Genomic DNA, 14,698 nt, shown 5'->3' with positions numbered 1-14,698 from the left:
TTCATTTTTGCTACCAATATACAAAACCTACTGAAACAACACACATTGGCAGGGGTCATGTGGATGGTGTCTCACAAAGAGAGAGCTACCAAGTAGCTTGCAAAGCATCACCAGCTGTTGTCACCGAGTTTCCCTCGCTTGTTTTAAAAGGGACTGCACTAATGAAACCCGGGGGACTTTATCCCCAGGGACCAGTTCCACCAAAATATTCTACAACATTTTACAGATGGGATCGAGAAGGAGCGTGTTAAAAAAGTGCTGTCAGCATGTAAAGAAATTACAAGAATAGGGATGCTCATTTCTGACTATTCTCTAGGCACTGGGGTAAAATTTGCTCAGAAAATGTTATGCTATAGCACTACCAGAGTATAGGGCTGTTAAAGAATGGTATGTGCCAATGCTAGATAAGCAGCTATATATTGGCACATTTCTTCTCCAAGCAGATGTTTATGCTATGACCACATCCTATTCCACGGCCTTGATTTCTATTTGCATTTGTAGTGTGCTCAACATAAAGGTGCGGCCGTGACATTTGCTCCCTATACTCACAGTAAAAAGCTGTGCTCTAGCCAGCTCCGAAACCTGCCTTCCTGCCACGGCCCCGAGGACTCCATGATTTAAAACACTCCTCCCCACGGGACTGAGTTGGGTCCTGACTTGGTCCTCCCCAACCAATAGGAAAGCAAACGAGAAAAATAAAAATAAAGTCCTTGGAAAGGGCACTGCTGTGTTTGTATAAAGAATCAGCTTTTACACTTGAAAATATACCTTTCTTTCTCCTCTCTCATCAGAAAAGAAGGACTTTGCAATGAAACTGACCAAGACTGACTTCATTTCACACACATACAGTTTATAGTTTAATAGTAATATGTATAATAATAATAATTTATTATACAATATATCATAGTATAATAATGAAATATTTAATTATGGACTCATTAAAAATGACTTATTATGACTATCTTGCTAAACCAGAAATTATGCAAAAGATTAAAGATAAGAGTCCATCATTTGTATGAACACTTACATGTTTTCATGCCATATTAACTGTCTCATCAAAAGTGTACTTCAGATAGCCTACCACGAACACACTGTCCATGTTCTTCCTCCACAAACTTTGCAAGAGTTAAGACACTGCTTAGAAAAATTGCATATTTAAATTTTCCAATGCAAATACGTATTTAAATGAAGGCATAAGAGGTTTCTAAACAGTAACTGTATTAGCTAACTGATTTCTAACAAACTGATTTACTGCATGTTTATTTTAGACTGATTCAATTTGTTTAACAAGCAGCATGACACCACCTTCTTCCAAACAAAAACCATCCCTAAAGCATTATTCACTACTTCAAAACCCTCATTAGAATTGGTGGCACGCTGACTGACATAAAAATGTCAGCAGAAATTGATTTCAAGATAGGTCAGAAGAAACACATGGTTATTTTACAGCTGACAGTCTGTGCTTTATAATGTCAACAGTATTTTAGAAAGTTCCTGATTTAGCATATCCCCATATATATCTTAATTTTTTTATTTTTCTTAGTAGTTCATTGGCTTTTTCAGAAAATTAGATGCCTCTGAAGTGCAACTAAAACTTGAAGCAGCAAAACTACAAGAATCAGTTCTGAAACGCTGGTTACAAGCCCATTGCTTCCAACAGCCCTGGCTTACCTCTGCGTGTTCCAGGCCAGTTTAGATGGATGCAGATGGCTGATCTGCAGCTATTCACAGATTTTATCTATTTCTCAATATTAGCTAGGAATAAATTAATTCCAAATATATCTGTACAGATTATTAGCAGTATTTGCACACTTCTATCTCCCAAAAAAAGATAAGAAACATGTATTTTTGATACTTAGCCAATTTAACAATACTTACCAGCTGTTCCTAGGTGAGAAGGCTATCACCTCTCTTAATAATTCTTTCTACTATTCCTTGCATTTTCTGAAGCAAAAAGTAAACTTTATGATCCCTTACTTATGTCCTCAAACCAAATAAAAGATCAAGGACAAAAAGAATTGAAAAATTGCATCTATGTCAGTGGGATTTTTAAAAAATATATTTTATGTAAAATCATATGTAGTGTTAAGGGAAGATGTTAAGCAGAAGTGCAAGCAACTAAGGACAAAATGACCACTTTTATCTAACAGAAATTCTGTAAAGTCGTTAGTTTTTCTCAGTGGGAAAGAGACAGAGACAACAGGGTTGAACTGGAGTCTTGGAAAAGGGAAATTGAAATTTCTTCTAAAACGTATCTGCTAGACCAAAGAAATATATCATCCAAGTGTAGTAAGATGCTGACCGGGCCAGGGGCTTTGTCCCAGACATCTTACTAGACCCCAGTGGAAGCTCAGCCTTGGCTGAAGCCAAAGAAACAGGTAGTCAAAGCTGTTCAAATACTTACATGGATTGCTCTGGCATTAGGATTTTTTTGGTTTTGTTTGTTTATTTTATTAAAGAAACACCCAAAGATCCAAATACATACTCGCCAATACCAGAAAGTTTTAAAGGGAGATTGGTGAAAGACTTTTTCTAGCACATAAACCCTTAAGAAGAATAACATGAATAAAGGATTAGACCAACACTTGTCTGCCATTTGATCTGTCTTACAGGCTGCTTAATCACAAACAAGAGGTTAACATTAAGACATAGCAAACAAACGATTAACACCAAGGCATGAAATAGCTTGTGAAGAGGTATATATTTGTTTTGTGTGCATTTAACCATAGATTTCTGGGAACTAATCAAATGTGAGGCTGTGAAATGTTCTCAACATTGAACAGCTGTATCACACGTTAAGGTGACAACGCTGTCGAAATAAACTAGAATCCACTGTAGGTAGTTTCAGATCTATGTTGCCTCCCCTCTTTTTTTTTTTTTTTTTTAAATGCAACACAGGAAAAGCCATAGAGCATTTAGCATAAAGGTTACGTGTCATTTCTTGGTACTAAAGCAGCATACCAGATAACCAGAAAGCGTTTTATTGCACAGCCCAAAGGTCACAGGCAGAATGACAGAAAGACAAACTTAAGTCAAAGAGAAAGTGAAAATTAAAACATGGCAAAAGATGGAGAACAAAGCAAGAAATAAAAGCTTTCCAGCACAAACAAAAGGTTATATGCAGTTCTGTTTGAGCTGTACAGACACTGCCCAAAATGTGAACGAGCTGTTCAGCCACCAGGTACCACTGAGGTACCAGCAGTACCACCTGAACAGCAGATCTGGCAGGGGAAAGGTTTTATGTCCAGTGAGATGACTCTTAGCAAAGTGAGGAAAGAAGAATTTGTTCTTTGGTGGTGGTTTTATGGCATTCAGCATGAACAGAATGAGCTAACTGCTCCTAACTCTCATCCAGCTACAGATATCCCACTATTATAAGGTGTAAAGTACAAATATGATTCTGCAATGAGATTTAATGCCTCTCATCTTTGCGAGTCAGATGAATCCCAGAAATTCCTAGAATTTCATGCTCATTTTCCTAACTGAGATTCAGCAATTTTCTTCAATTGCTGAAGAGTTCTGGAAGAGATAATTGGGAACTCAGCTGAGGAATAAAATACAGGAAAAGCATCAAGTATGATAGGTCTGCCACTGGGAATCTCAAGTCCCAAGTGGAACAGGGTTTATGACCACTGACAGTCGGAGATTACACAATTAGCCTCATAGCTCCATCTTTAAATCTTTGAGAAGATCAGACCTGGAACTGTTCTAGCTATTTTAAAGCAGGGGCAGATTAAATGCCCATCTTTGGGATCCAAGCCCCAGAGCTTGGACAGGGCCCAGAGGCCAGCTCCAGATCCAGCTGCTCCTGATGGACTAGAAATAGGTGGCACAAGAACGGCAACTGAAGGTCAGACCCAACTCTCAATTCCATGTTGCCATCTCAGGAACAGAAAAATAGGCAACATGCCTCCTATATGATGACTCTTGCCATGGATTTAGCATCAGAGCAACTGAAAGAGAGGAAGGTACTGAGATCCCAGAATATCTCATTATTCCTCTGCTTTTTACAAGTCATCTGCTGGAGTGGGCCACCACCTCTGACTTGTCTCCTTCTCTGGCCACCTCTCAGACCCCAAATGAAGGCCAAAGCCTTCATGACCAATGCAAGAGTGCTTCAAAATAATATTAATTGCACTGCAGCCTCCAAACACCTCACTGTGGTAAGAGGTACCAGGAACTTGAGAAAAGGCTGGGTAGTTATGTATCTCCGCCAAGTAACCTACAAAGAAATCCATGCTTCTTGCCTTTTTCCCTAACACAGACAAATGTTTAACTGCTGACCCGCTAGCCCGAATGAACAGTCCCAGGACTGCTTTGTGGCAGACTGCTAAAGAATGAATTTGGCTTGAAGGCTTACAGGGAACCAACAGCAAAAAAAAATAATTGCTGGCTGACAAGAGAAATGTTAAGAGGTAACACGTGCCCTAAGGAGGCCTGGGAAAAAGAGCCCATCTTCTCTAGGGGGGGCTGGACGGCAACGTAATGTCTGGACAAAAGCCTTACAGACTGGGGCCTCACAAGCAGCCTTTTGTAAAAAAGGCCTGATTGCAGGGAGATGGGGAGAGAGGAAGAAAGAGTGTTTCACAGGAGTTACTGAGCTGCAAAATGATGATGAAACAGTAATAAATAAATAAACAAACCTACTGAGTCAGGACTTGGAAGTTCCGGAAAATTGTGAAGGCCTGAATTCACAGAGGCCTTGAATTTAAGATGCTTAAAAGTTTCAGGTTTCAGTTTTTGCTTTGTTTTGTTTTTAAACAGTTACAGATTACTCTAAAAGAGTGTGAAATTGAAGAATGTTTGCAGTGGTTTGAAAATAAATGATCACTGATTTTCACAGAAATTATCCTTCTAAAACTGCAGTTACTTTCTTAGGTCCAGAATCTTCCTTTATTTATAGTTGCTCATCTCTAATGTCATCAGTGAAAATGTACTGGGTTTTGAAGACAAAGTCTATTCAACTATTAATTTGGACATTTATAGATGCAGCATATAATCATAAGAACAGTGCAATCTGATTTAGCAGGTTATAAAGATGCCACAACTAATAGTAACTATTGCATTATGAAACTGAAATAAAAAACCAAACATATTACTAAAAGCATGCGAAATGCATAACTGTAAGCTTGCCTAAATCCTAACAACACATCTCAGGGATTTTCCATATCTACAGGACAAATTATTTTCTAAAATACTTAACTCAGTAAACTACTGGATTTCCTATTCTATCATTTCTGTATCTTATATACAATTACTTGGGCCACAGAAGAATGTACTTTTCTTGGACTTGTGCAGCTGCAAAAGCCAGTGGTATAATGTAGAATAAAGCTTACATTTATCTAAGTGTGGGTACTGAGTCAGAAAGCCATAAACATCTCTAGATGTAACTCAGATGCAAGAGAAACTTAATCCTTAAATGCATATCATCTCCTTTTTGTTCATCATGGCCTTCCCCTAAATCATTTCTAAATTCATTCCAATACTCAGAAGGATTTTCGGTTCTGAGGAAATATTATCCCCCAGATAAGTGCCATGACTCAGAGAAACAAGAAACCACAAACAATAGGCAAAATAATCCCTCACCTTTTGACTACATCCCAGGTTGCAATGGTGTTACGATTACCAACGATGAAACAGAGGCAATAACATCACACAGCAAACAGACCCTTAGGCTCGCTGAGAAATAACTACTGCAAATGACCAGAAAAATTAAGGGGCAGTTCAAATTAAGACACCTCAATGTAAGTGTCTTTGTATAGGTGTTTATATGCTGGCTTGGTCTTTATGAGCCCGTTTTACTCAGTTGAGGCCGTTTCCTAAACACAGGCTTCTAGAGCCCTGAGAGATACCTTGCTATGCCCCTGCTGGCCTCCAGCTGCAAGTGTAGAAGACCACAGGTCTCTCATAGATCTGGTGTCTCATCAGAGAACTCCACAAGCATGTCCTGGATACTCTCACGAACCTCAAATGACACCTGCCTTCATGCAACTGAATCAAGCCTGGCAGATCTAGTTAGTACAGTCAGCAGGCCTCTAACAACAAGGTATCATACCCTGAAGTAAAGACAAAAGGAGTAAGTCAACTGCCCACTTAGAACATCTGAGATGCTTAAAACCATCTGGGATATCTACATGGGGATTACAGACGCAACAAAGGACCTAAGGAAACTCTCCTCCTAACTGCATCTGCACCTCCAGGTGAGGCAGGGTACGATGCATCATCTCAGATCACAGCAGGAGCCTATGCTGGGCAACGAAATTGCTCAGTAGGTACTCTAAGCACCTACTGCAGTAGTCATCTCAATTGCTTCACCAAGTTCCACCCGCTGTATCGACCGCCCCCCAGGTCTCAGATCCGTTGCTAAACGTGTTTACTTCCATTTAAGATGTATCTTATCCTGCCTGATCTCAGTCTCTCCCCGGCTGACAGTGTGCTTCCCATAAAACCTGTCATGCTTCTCATACTTCTGTGGGCGTCTCATAAATCTCCAACGAGAACAGATGTTTATGTTTAGTCAAATGGAGAGAGGCTTCAGAAGGTGGTTAGCTGAATCACTCTCCAGGCTATACCAGCTGTACAGACCAAACCTCTATCCCTCAGATTATCAGATTACATGGAGAATTTAGAATTGAGCCTCACCACAACTTTCCCAATATATATATAGGATTACTCCATGCATAAACACTCTTATTGTCACGAAGCTTCATCTCTTTCATTAAGGCTCTGCTGTTAGACATTTCAATTCAGATTTTTCCCTCATTCAAAATCTGAGTGAAGACAAAAAAACTGGTAAGTGTAAGTACGCACATTCTTCTGAATTTCCTTATGTATTCTGAACCTGAATCTGCCATATACAGGTGACAACAACACCAAATTTCCAGATGCCTCAAAAGAAGTGGCACACAGGCAAATGCTAAGGTTGCACAGATTAACACAGAGCATCCATCACTTTACTAATCCCTTCTTCATTCAGTATAGGTACTGCAGTTGTTATTACTAAAAAGACAAAATTAATTTTATAAAATCCTTTTCTTTGGTTACTTCGTATGTACTGATGTGGTTTAATATTCAATCTAAGAACTATTCATTCTTAAAAATATTTTAACACAGATTTTTTAACAAATTAGTTTGAAAAAATGAAATGTGACAGATTTACAAGACCTGAATTACACTGGTAGAGATTTACGCTATTTAGTTATTGAGGGTCAGGACAGAGTGAAGTAAGTGTTTCGGCTACAATTTAAATGGTCCTACATATTTCACACAGAGCTGGCTACCTTACAGCGGAAAATCTTTGTCACCCCAGCTCGCCTAAATTAGACACTTCATGTTTTTCTTTCTTGACTTTTTTTTTTTTTTTTTTTACAGGTGGAAATAGTAATGCTAGCTTTCATCGCTTTCTATAAGCATCCAAAACCGCACCAGATGTCCCATGCTTCAGTTAGCAAGAAAAAATAAAAATTTCTTCCTGCAAAAAACTATTCGTGAGGTTCAGAAAGATAAAACATACATCAATTAAAAGTTTCATTACCGTTATCTGCTTCTATCCATGTTTTTAATAATCTTTATTTCTTAAAACACAGCAACATTCAACCATTGCTTATTCTGTGGGTCATGATCAAATATACTTACTCCCAGACTTCTTTCTCCATATACCATGTAGAAGTTAAGTTAAAGACTGAGATAGCTGGGAGGTTGAGGGAACTTCAGATCCTCGCTGATGGTGAGCAGTTAGATTTTCCTTCACCCTGTGCATTGGCCTTGGCTGAGCTGCCCACTATGGTTAGACCATTGCCACATTGGTCCTATTTGTGTCTTTTGTTCCTCCTTACAATTCACAAGACCCTAGCAGCTGTTTGTGGTTTTGTGTGTTTGTTTAAAAGGTGTTCTTTTCCGATCATAAATCCAGTACAGGATATTCTTAAGCGAACCACGCATTTTCCTTACAATCGTGTCATGTTTCGACCATTTCAAATGACTGCACAGTACCAAGTCTATGGCTAACAATGCTGCAGTCAGTAAATGGGAATTATCTGTCATCTGAATTACATCATCTACAGCCACAGCCATTGTGAGGGCCCCATTCTGAGGAGCAATTTAACACCACAGACTGTAAGGCTGCATTATACTGTACACAATCTGCCCAGTGTACAACAATCAGAGTGCCACCTAGTGTGACCCCGTGTTACCATCACGTTTATTATACTAAAAACAAATGCTGAACTGTTACCAACTGCTTGAAAATGCTGAAAGTAGTGCTTGCTACAAGACTCGTATCAGGAAAGAAATTTAGATGATCCAAAACGAAACAAGATTTAAAACTTTTTTTTTTTATTATTTTATTTCAATATTCAACAAAACCAGCCTGTAGAATAAAACAAGCCCTATTAATCCGAATGCTGAAAGAAAAACACCAATCTCTGTCTTTAATAATGTTCAAAAAACAAGGTATTTTCTATGACTGCAGAGACAAGAAATTAGAAAGTAAACTACACCTTAAGATCACCAAAACAGAATTATCAAAACCTTCCAATACACATTAGAAGCATAATGTGTATTTTTGCACAGGCTATCTGGAGGTCCTAACTTGACCCACTCATCATAAAGGTATGCAGGAATCTGAGTGAAAACATATTGCCAAGCAAAACTAGACTTACCTGAAAGTGCAAAATTATGGTCCATATCAACCCCAAAGTCAACTTGGGATTCCCATCTGTTATGTCATCATTTCTAATGTTAACCAGTTTCACCTGCCAAAGAGGGAAGAAAATACACAGAATTGAAATAAATATGCCAAAAATACATACTGCACTGCACAGGCGCGACTTTAAAGGAAGCATTACTCACTTCCTGAGCCTACTTGGTTATTTTCTTTAGTTTTCAAAAGCTGAAAGGAATTAAATTCTGGCTGCCTGTGGCCTGCCAGGAATCACCCTCTCCCACCCACGCTGACTTGAGGAGATCCCTCCGCTGTCACTAAGCCGGCAAATCTGGTCCTGTGCCAAATGCCCTTCATCTCAGCCTGTGTCAAAGGGAGGAAGGTGTGATAGATGGGGAGAGGATAACAAGGACGTGCTGATCTGTAACTGTGGTACATCGGTCTCAGGGCAATGCTGAATCTCAGGAAGTGAGCACTGGCTTTCCCCATGCTCTCCCGTATCAAAGACAGAATCCAGCAACAAGAGAACTGGCCTGTTAAAGCACAACAACCTGTCTTGATAAAACCAAGAATTTATTATGCCCAAAATGCCATAATAATGACAAAGGGTATTATCACCTCTGCTCTTTTACTCATTCACAATGCTGTGAACATGAAAAGGTTAACAGGGTTAAAACAAAGGTTGGTATTTTTGCCATTCCAATAAACTCATGTTCAGAGTAGATTTAATAATTCTATTTTCTTTGTTGTATTTTATTATTCCATTCAATTTCTCTCTCTGTCTTATTTATCCAGGTAGCCTAGCAATTAATGATGACTCAAATAAAAGGTATTTTATGCTTATGCTAGTAAAGTTACATGCATATGCTTTTTAACATATGCCCTGTTATCAACACTAAACAAGCAAAGGCATGCTCTCCTTTTGCTCTGCAGACATAATCTCAACTATTAGAAGAAAAAAAAGAAAAAAAAGGAAAAAAGAAAGAAAAAAGAAAAAGAAAAAAAAAGCACTCTCTCTGGAAAAAAGTGTATTCCCCAGTTCAAAAAAAGAAATGAAAGACATCCAAATGTTTTCCTCTCACTGCATATGAAAGCTGTTTGTGTTTGGCAAAGCTCTACATGATAGTCAAATATGCTTCCTCTTTATTTTTTTCTTTGTATTTTATTTTTTTCCCCCAAGTCAGGCTCCAGAATTATCCATATATAGACTCTTTCTAACCTAAGGAACAATAAAGCATTGTGTCTGGAGGTTATACATCCACCCTGAGCAAGTTACCTCCTAAATATGGTTTAGAAAGAAGTAACAAGAGCGCCACACCTCTTTAACTCTGCCTTTCCTTCCTGAGCTGAACCCCAGTCTCTGGAAAAGTCCCTTTGCCTTCAAAACCTTTCATAGCCCTCACTCCAGGCTAGGACCCCCTCTATAAGAAGGGGAGGGGGAGCTGAAACTTTTACCCAAGAACGCCAACAGCATACAATTATTTTGTAAACTAGGGTACAGCCACCTTCATGAAACTGCAAGGCTGAAGAAAGCACAAAAATTCTCAGATCACAATCAAGAGCCACATGACGGAGGCCTGCGGTTCCCAGGGAGAGAGGATGATCTGATTTTACATGCCCTGTGACATGTACCTCAGGTCTGGCATACAGATATAAGGCATGGTGCAGCACAAACCCAAAGGTCTCGCTGCATAAAAATGCCATTGTGATCATCAGTTCAAGTAGCCTTTCGTTTACGTTGTAGCGTTTTTGTTGAATAGCTCACAGAAGCTTCCCTTGAACTCAGGGAAGCAGGATTGAGTTCTTGGTTCTCTCACCCCACAACCTGAAGTCTGTAACTACACTCACAATATGGAAAAGGCAATCTGCTTTAAAAACAAACAAACAAACAAAGTATCTGCTTATGTTTTGCTACCTTGCATTTTTTCACACTTTTCAAGTAGCAAAAAAAAAACAAAAAATCACACAAACCAAACCAATCAAAATCACCCCAGCAACTCATTTCCAGTGTCAATTCATAAGGATGGGTTATACAGAGATGCAGTTTTAATTTCCAAAACTTTTTTTGACATTTTTGAATGTTGCCATGTTGCAAAAGGAGAAAGCGAGAATCCTAAGTTTCTAAAAGAAATGTAAAAGCGGAAAGAAACTCATTCCACTGCAGTAAAAAGCCACCAGGGAGTGCAGTTTTCAAGTGTTTGGTCCAAAGGTGGAACTAAACTTCTACAGCCCAGATGACTACTGACTTTCTAGGGCATGAGTTCTAGTTCTATCAGGAACAAGGCTTGAAAAGGGTTTTCCTAAAGAAGCATCATCAAAACAAGTGACTCCCATACAAAGTTCTAATTTCTCCCAATCTGCATTTTGCACTAAAAAAAGATTTGGTGAAAAAATAATACATACCAGCTGGTGTTTGAACACCATGCGAGATTTTGAATCTATTATAAGCAATTCCTGTGGATCTTCCCCATAATTTTCTCCTCTTTAATATCGTATACCACATGTGTTGATGCTATTGCTCAGAAAAGGCTGGTGTAAAGCTACTTCTGACACATCCCTTTTTACTGTCTCAAGTACAAGATCAAGCCAGCCCTATACCAGCAGCTCTTACACAGTGTGCATGAATGACCAAGGAGGACTTTCTTTTTTATTACTGATGTTATTTACTGGTTATGCAATTTTTGTTAACATCTTTTATTAAAATGTTCACCGTACCTGGCGTTTTTTCAAATAGTCAAGTGCAATTTGGACGTTCTGGAGTCTGTGAAAACGCATCCGACCTTTTTCTCGGGGCTAAAATTGGAAAACAAGAGTCGTGAGATTTCCCTTTCAGACAAAAGAACAAACAGTCTGGCTCAAAAAAATACCACATAAAATGTTCTAGCCTCTACAGTTTTAAATGAAGCCAATAGCCAATGTCTTTGGTGGAAAAGTGTGCTTTAGTGACTTTTATTGTTTTAAGTTGTAGTTGAAATTTTTTACAACAATGGGTGGAAGGGGAGATCAGTGTCCCAAGGTGCAACTTTGCTCCGTGCTGGCAGATAGCTGTTTCCCTGTAAAGTACTACTTAGGCCAAAAGAGCTAAAAAAAGGCCCCACGTGAATCTACAGAAACCAAACTGCAGTATGTAATTATAAAAGACTTACAGTGTATCAAGCAAAGCAAAATATAAGTAATGTCATGGACGTTCATGTTGCTCTGGTAAACTGTAATGGAAAGCTTATCTCTGTATGCACTTTTATGATTTTAACACCATTTATTTATGATATGACCGCATAACCATTGTAACAACAATACATATTGATTTAAAGGCATCTAATAAAGATAATACCTTCCTCCAAAAAGACATAATACAACATATACAGCCCTAGAGTGTAAATTTAAACTCTTGCCTTGGGTAAACATTATAAAGCGTGAAAAAAACCTCATCACTCTTCTCAAATCAAAAACATATGAGCAAGAATCTGTGAAATGAGCGGTGTGTTAATGGAAACATGGCAAAACTGCATGCAGTTAGTGTAAAATCACCAAGAAGAAGAATCACACAGAAAAAGAATACTTTACTTAGCTGCCACAGATCAACAATGGGAAAGCAGTTAATTTTTTATCATCATAATATCCAAATCCTTATGTTCTTCTTCCTTATTTCAGATTTTTCACAAACTTTCACAGCACTAAATTGAAGCAAACTCTAATTGCTAGGGCTCAGCCATGAATATGAGTATTTCCTCAGAAAATCGCTGTGAAACGCAAAGATAAACCCAAGCCTTCCTCATTAGACTTTTTTCCCCCTGTGGAGTATCAGACGCTTGCCAAAACAAAACATGGGAAAATGGAGTTGAATAAGAAGCATAAACTGAAACACAAAAAAACTTTAATTTCCATAGTAGAACCTTTGATTTAGCTCCTTCTTTTTCACACTGAGAGCCCAGGATCAGTCCCTGCAGCCCTTGCTACTGAATAACATCCATGGATGCCATGAAGGACTGCAGACCTGGAACTTTGTTTTCCAAAACAGAGAGAGTAAAATAAATCCCAAACCATCACAAAATAAAGGTCGAGGATCTCAGAGGGGAAATATTTTTTTTCTAAAGTATAGCTAAAATGCAGCATTTTAAGGTATGTTATGCCTCTAGAAAAAAGCACACATATTCCACTGAAATCACAACTGCAGCACGACACACACGGAGCCAAGAACATAATTAGGCCCTATGACAACAAGCTGCTGGAGCAAACACTGACAATGCAGGTTCTACAAAGGCATGGAAGAGCTTCTTGGACTAACAAGCACTCGGCATTTTACACTTCATAGGTAGATATTTCCCTTCTGGATGGTTGAAACACAGTAAAACAGTAATTCAACATCTGTTGCCAGAAAGATAAATCCTGCAAACCATCCATATATTTGGTAGCCCTACACAGTTGTCACATAACTTCTACTTTGACTATCTGCTTTGAAAAAGTTACTGTTACATTTGATTAATTCTAAGAAATAGATCTGCACTTCTAAATTACCTTATTTCAAAATATTATCCAATATTACAGCAAATACACTGTGGGTGAGTGGATTCTAACTAAGACGAACTAATTTTCTGCCACCGTTTTGAAGCCTCCAAGGCTTTGTCTGAATTAATTGTTAACTGGCAATAGAGATTGCATGTATAAATGCTTGCTTTAATGGAATTGTTGGAATTACTGGAATTCCCTAATTGAAAAAAAGAAAAGTCCTATAGGATTTTGATAATGTTGCACCTTGGTTTTGTACAGCTCAGTGAAAGTAAACAAACAGATACGTTAAATCTTAGCATTTTAGCTGTTCATAAAATAGGCTAAAAAAACCTTTGTCCTTACCATACCTCCATTTTTAACATACATATCCTGGTTTACCCACACAAGTTCTTTTGTCCTTTCTATGGAGCTACTGCACGACACTGAACTAAGAATCGACTTTTACATTAGCAGACACCACACTTCAAACACTATGTTAGTACAGTTACGGGGGTCGGCACCTACCCCCTTATCCTCATCCTCCACATCCTCATGCTGTTCATACGCGCATGCTTCTGTTGAACTCACCAACCGTAAGGTCTTCAAAAAATCTCGCTCTCTTGGCTAATGAATATAACAGACAGGAGACAGGACAGCAAAGACACAAGACAGACCACAAATGAAAAGAAGAGCATGAAAAGAAGAACATAACGAAGAGAACAAATACCAAGCAAAGGAAGTAATGCTCACAAAGAAAGGAAATGACATCTGAGGAGTGTGTTAGACAATTTCAGGGACATTTTACCCTTGCTATTTGTAAGTTACTCCCTCTAATGGGAAGGGATATTAAGCATCCAGTACTTGTTAAAAGAAAAATTATAAAGAAAAGGGAAGAGCAGAAAAACTAGTATTTTACCCTATTAAGAAAAGTCTCACTGACCACAAGAAACGAAGAAAACAGATTGCATTCCCCTACAGGATTCATGGTGCAATATTTTACCAACTGAAATATAACTTGTGTCTTTGGTATCAAGTCACAGGTTATGGGAAATATCAAAGAAGTTTCCAGCAGTCAACATCCTAAGAGTTAACAGAGTGTATGTATATACAACAAACTGCAACTCCTGCATTCTGATTTAAAAGCTTACCAAGGTGTCACCAGAAAGGACTTCTAGAAGCGAGATTAAGTTATGTCCATCTCTTAGGTCTTCATATAGGTCATTCACATGTTTTCGAACCTGCACACATAAATGCAAAAGTAAAATTTAAGTTCCCCATTTATACCAAAGAATTCAGTCATATAAGCAGTTATCGTTTAACATCCATGCGTACACCTACCTCAACTTTCACTTTCATGACAGATTTACAAATCGAAATTCATTATAATAGGCGAAATTCACATCCTTGTCTGCACTCATACTGTTCCATTGCGTTTTGTTTCATTTTATTGAAAAAGTGTCAAGTTATATTCAATGAATGCATATAGCAACCTGTAGTGGGTTTACGTGGCAAGGTTTTGGTAGCAGGGAGCCATAGGGGTGGTTTCTG

The 14,698-nt window shown here is 38.4% G+C and overlaps 1 protein-coding gene across 38 annotated transcripts in view; it reads right to left on the bottom strand.

The window, feature by feature from the left end:
* The window catches only part of DST (dystonin), a 300,235-nt gene that overhangs the window by 173,772 nt on the left and 111,765 nt on the right, over positions 1–14,698 (bottom strand). For all 38 annotated transcript variants that reach the window (XM_084516227.1, XM_084516265.1, XM_084516238.1 and 35 more), the window contains 3 exons: positions 14,299–14,388; positions 11,378–11,455; positions 8,661–8,753 (listed from right to left, as the gene is read on the bottom strand). In XM_084516227.1, coding sequence (XP_084372353.1) covers positions 8,661–8,753; positions 11,378–11,455; positions 14,299–14,388 — 261 coding nt within the window. The remainder of the gene's footprint in view (positions 1–8,660; positions 8,754–11,377; positions 11,456–14,298; positions 14,389–14,698) is intronic.

The sequence above is a fragment of the Aythya ferina genome, assembly GCF_964211825.1.
Source record: "Aythya ferina genome assembly, chromosome: 3".
Taxonomy (NCBI): domain Eukaryota; kingdom Metazoa; phylum Chordata; class Aves; order Anseriformes; family Anatidae; genus Aythya; species Aythya ferina.
This window is presented reverse-complemented; position numbering and strand designations above follow the sequence as displayed.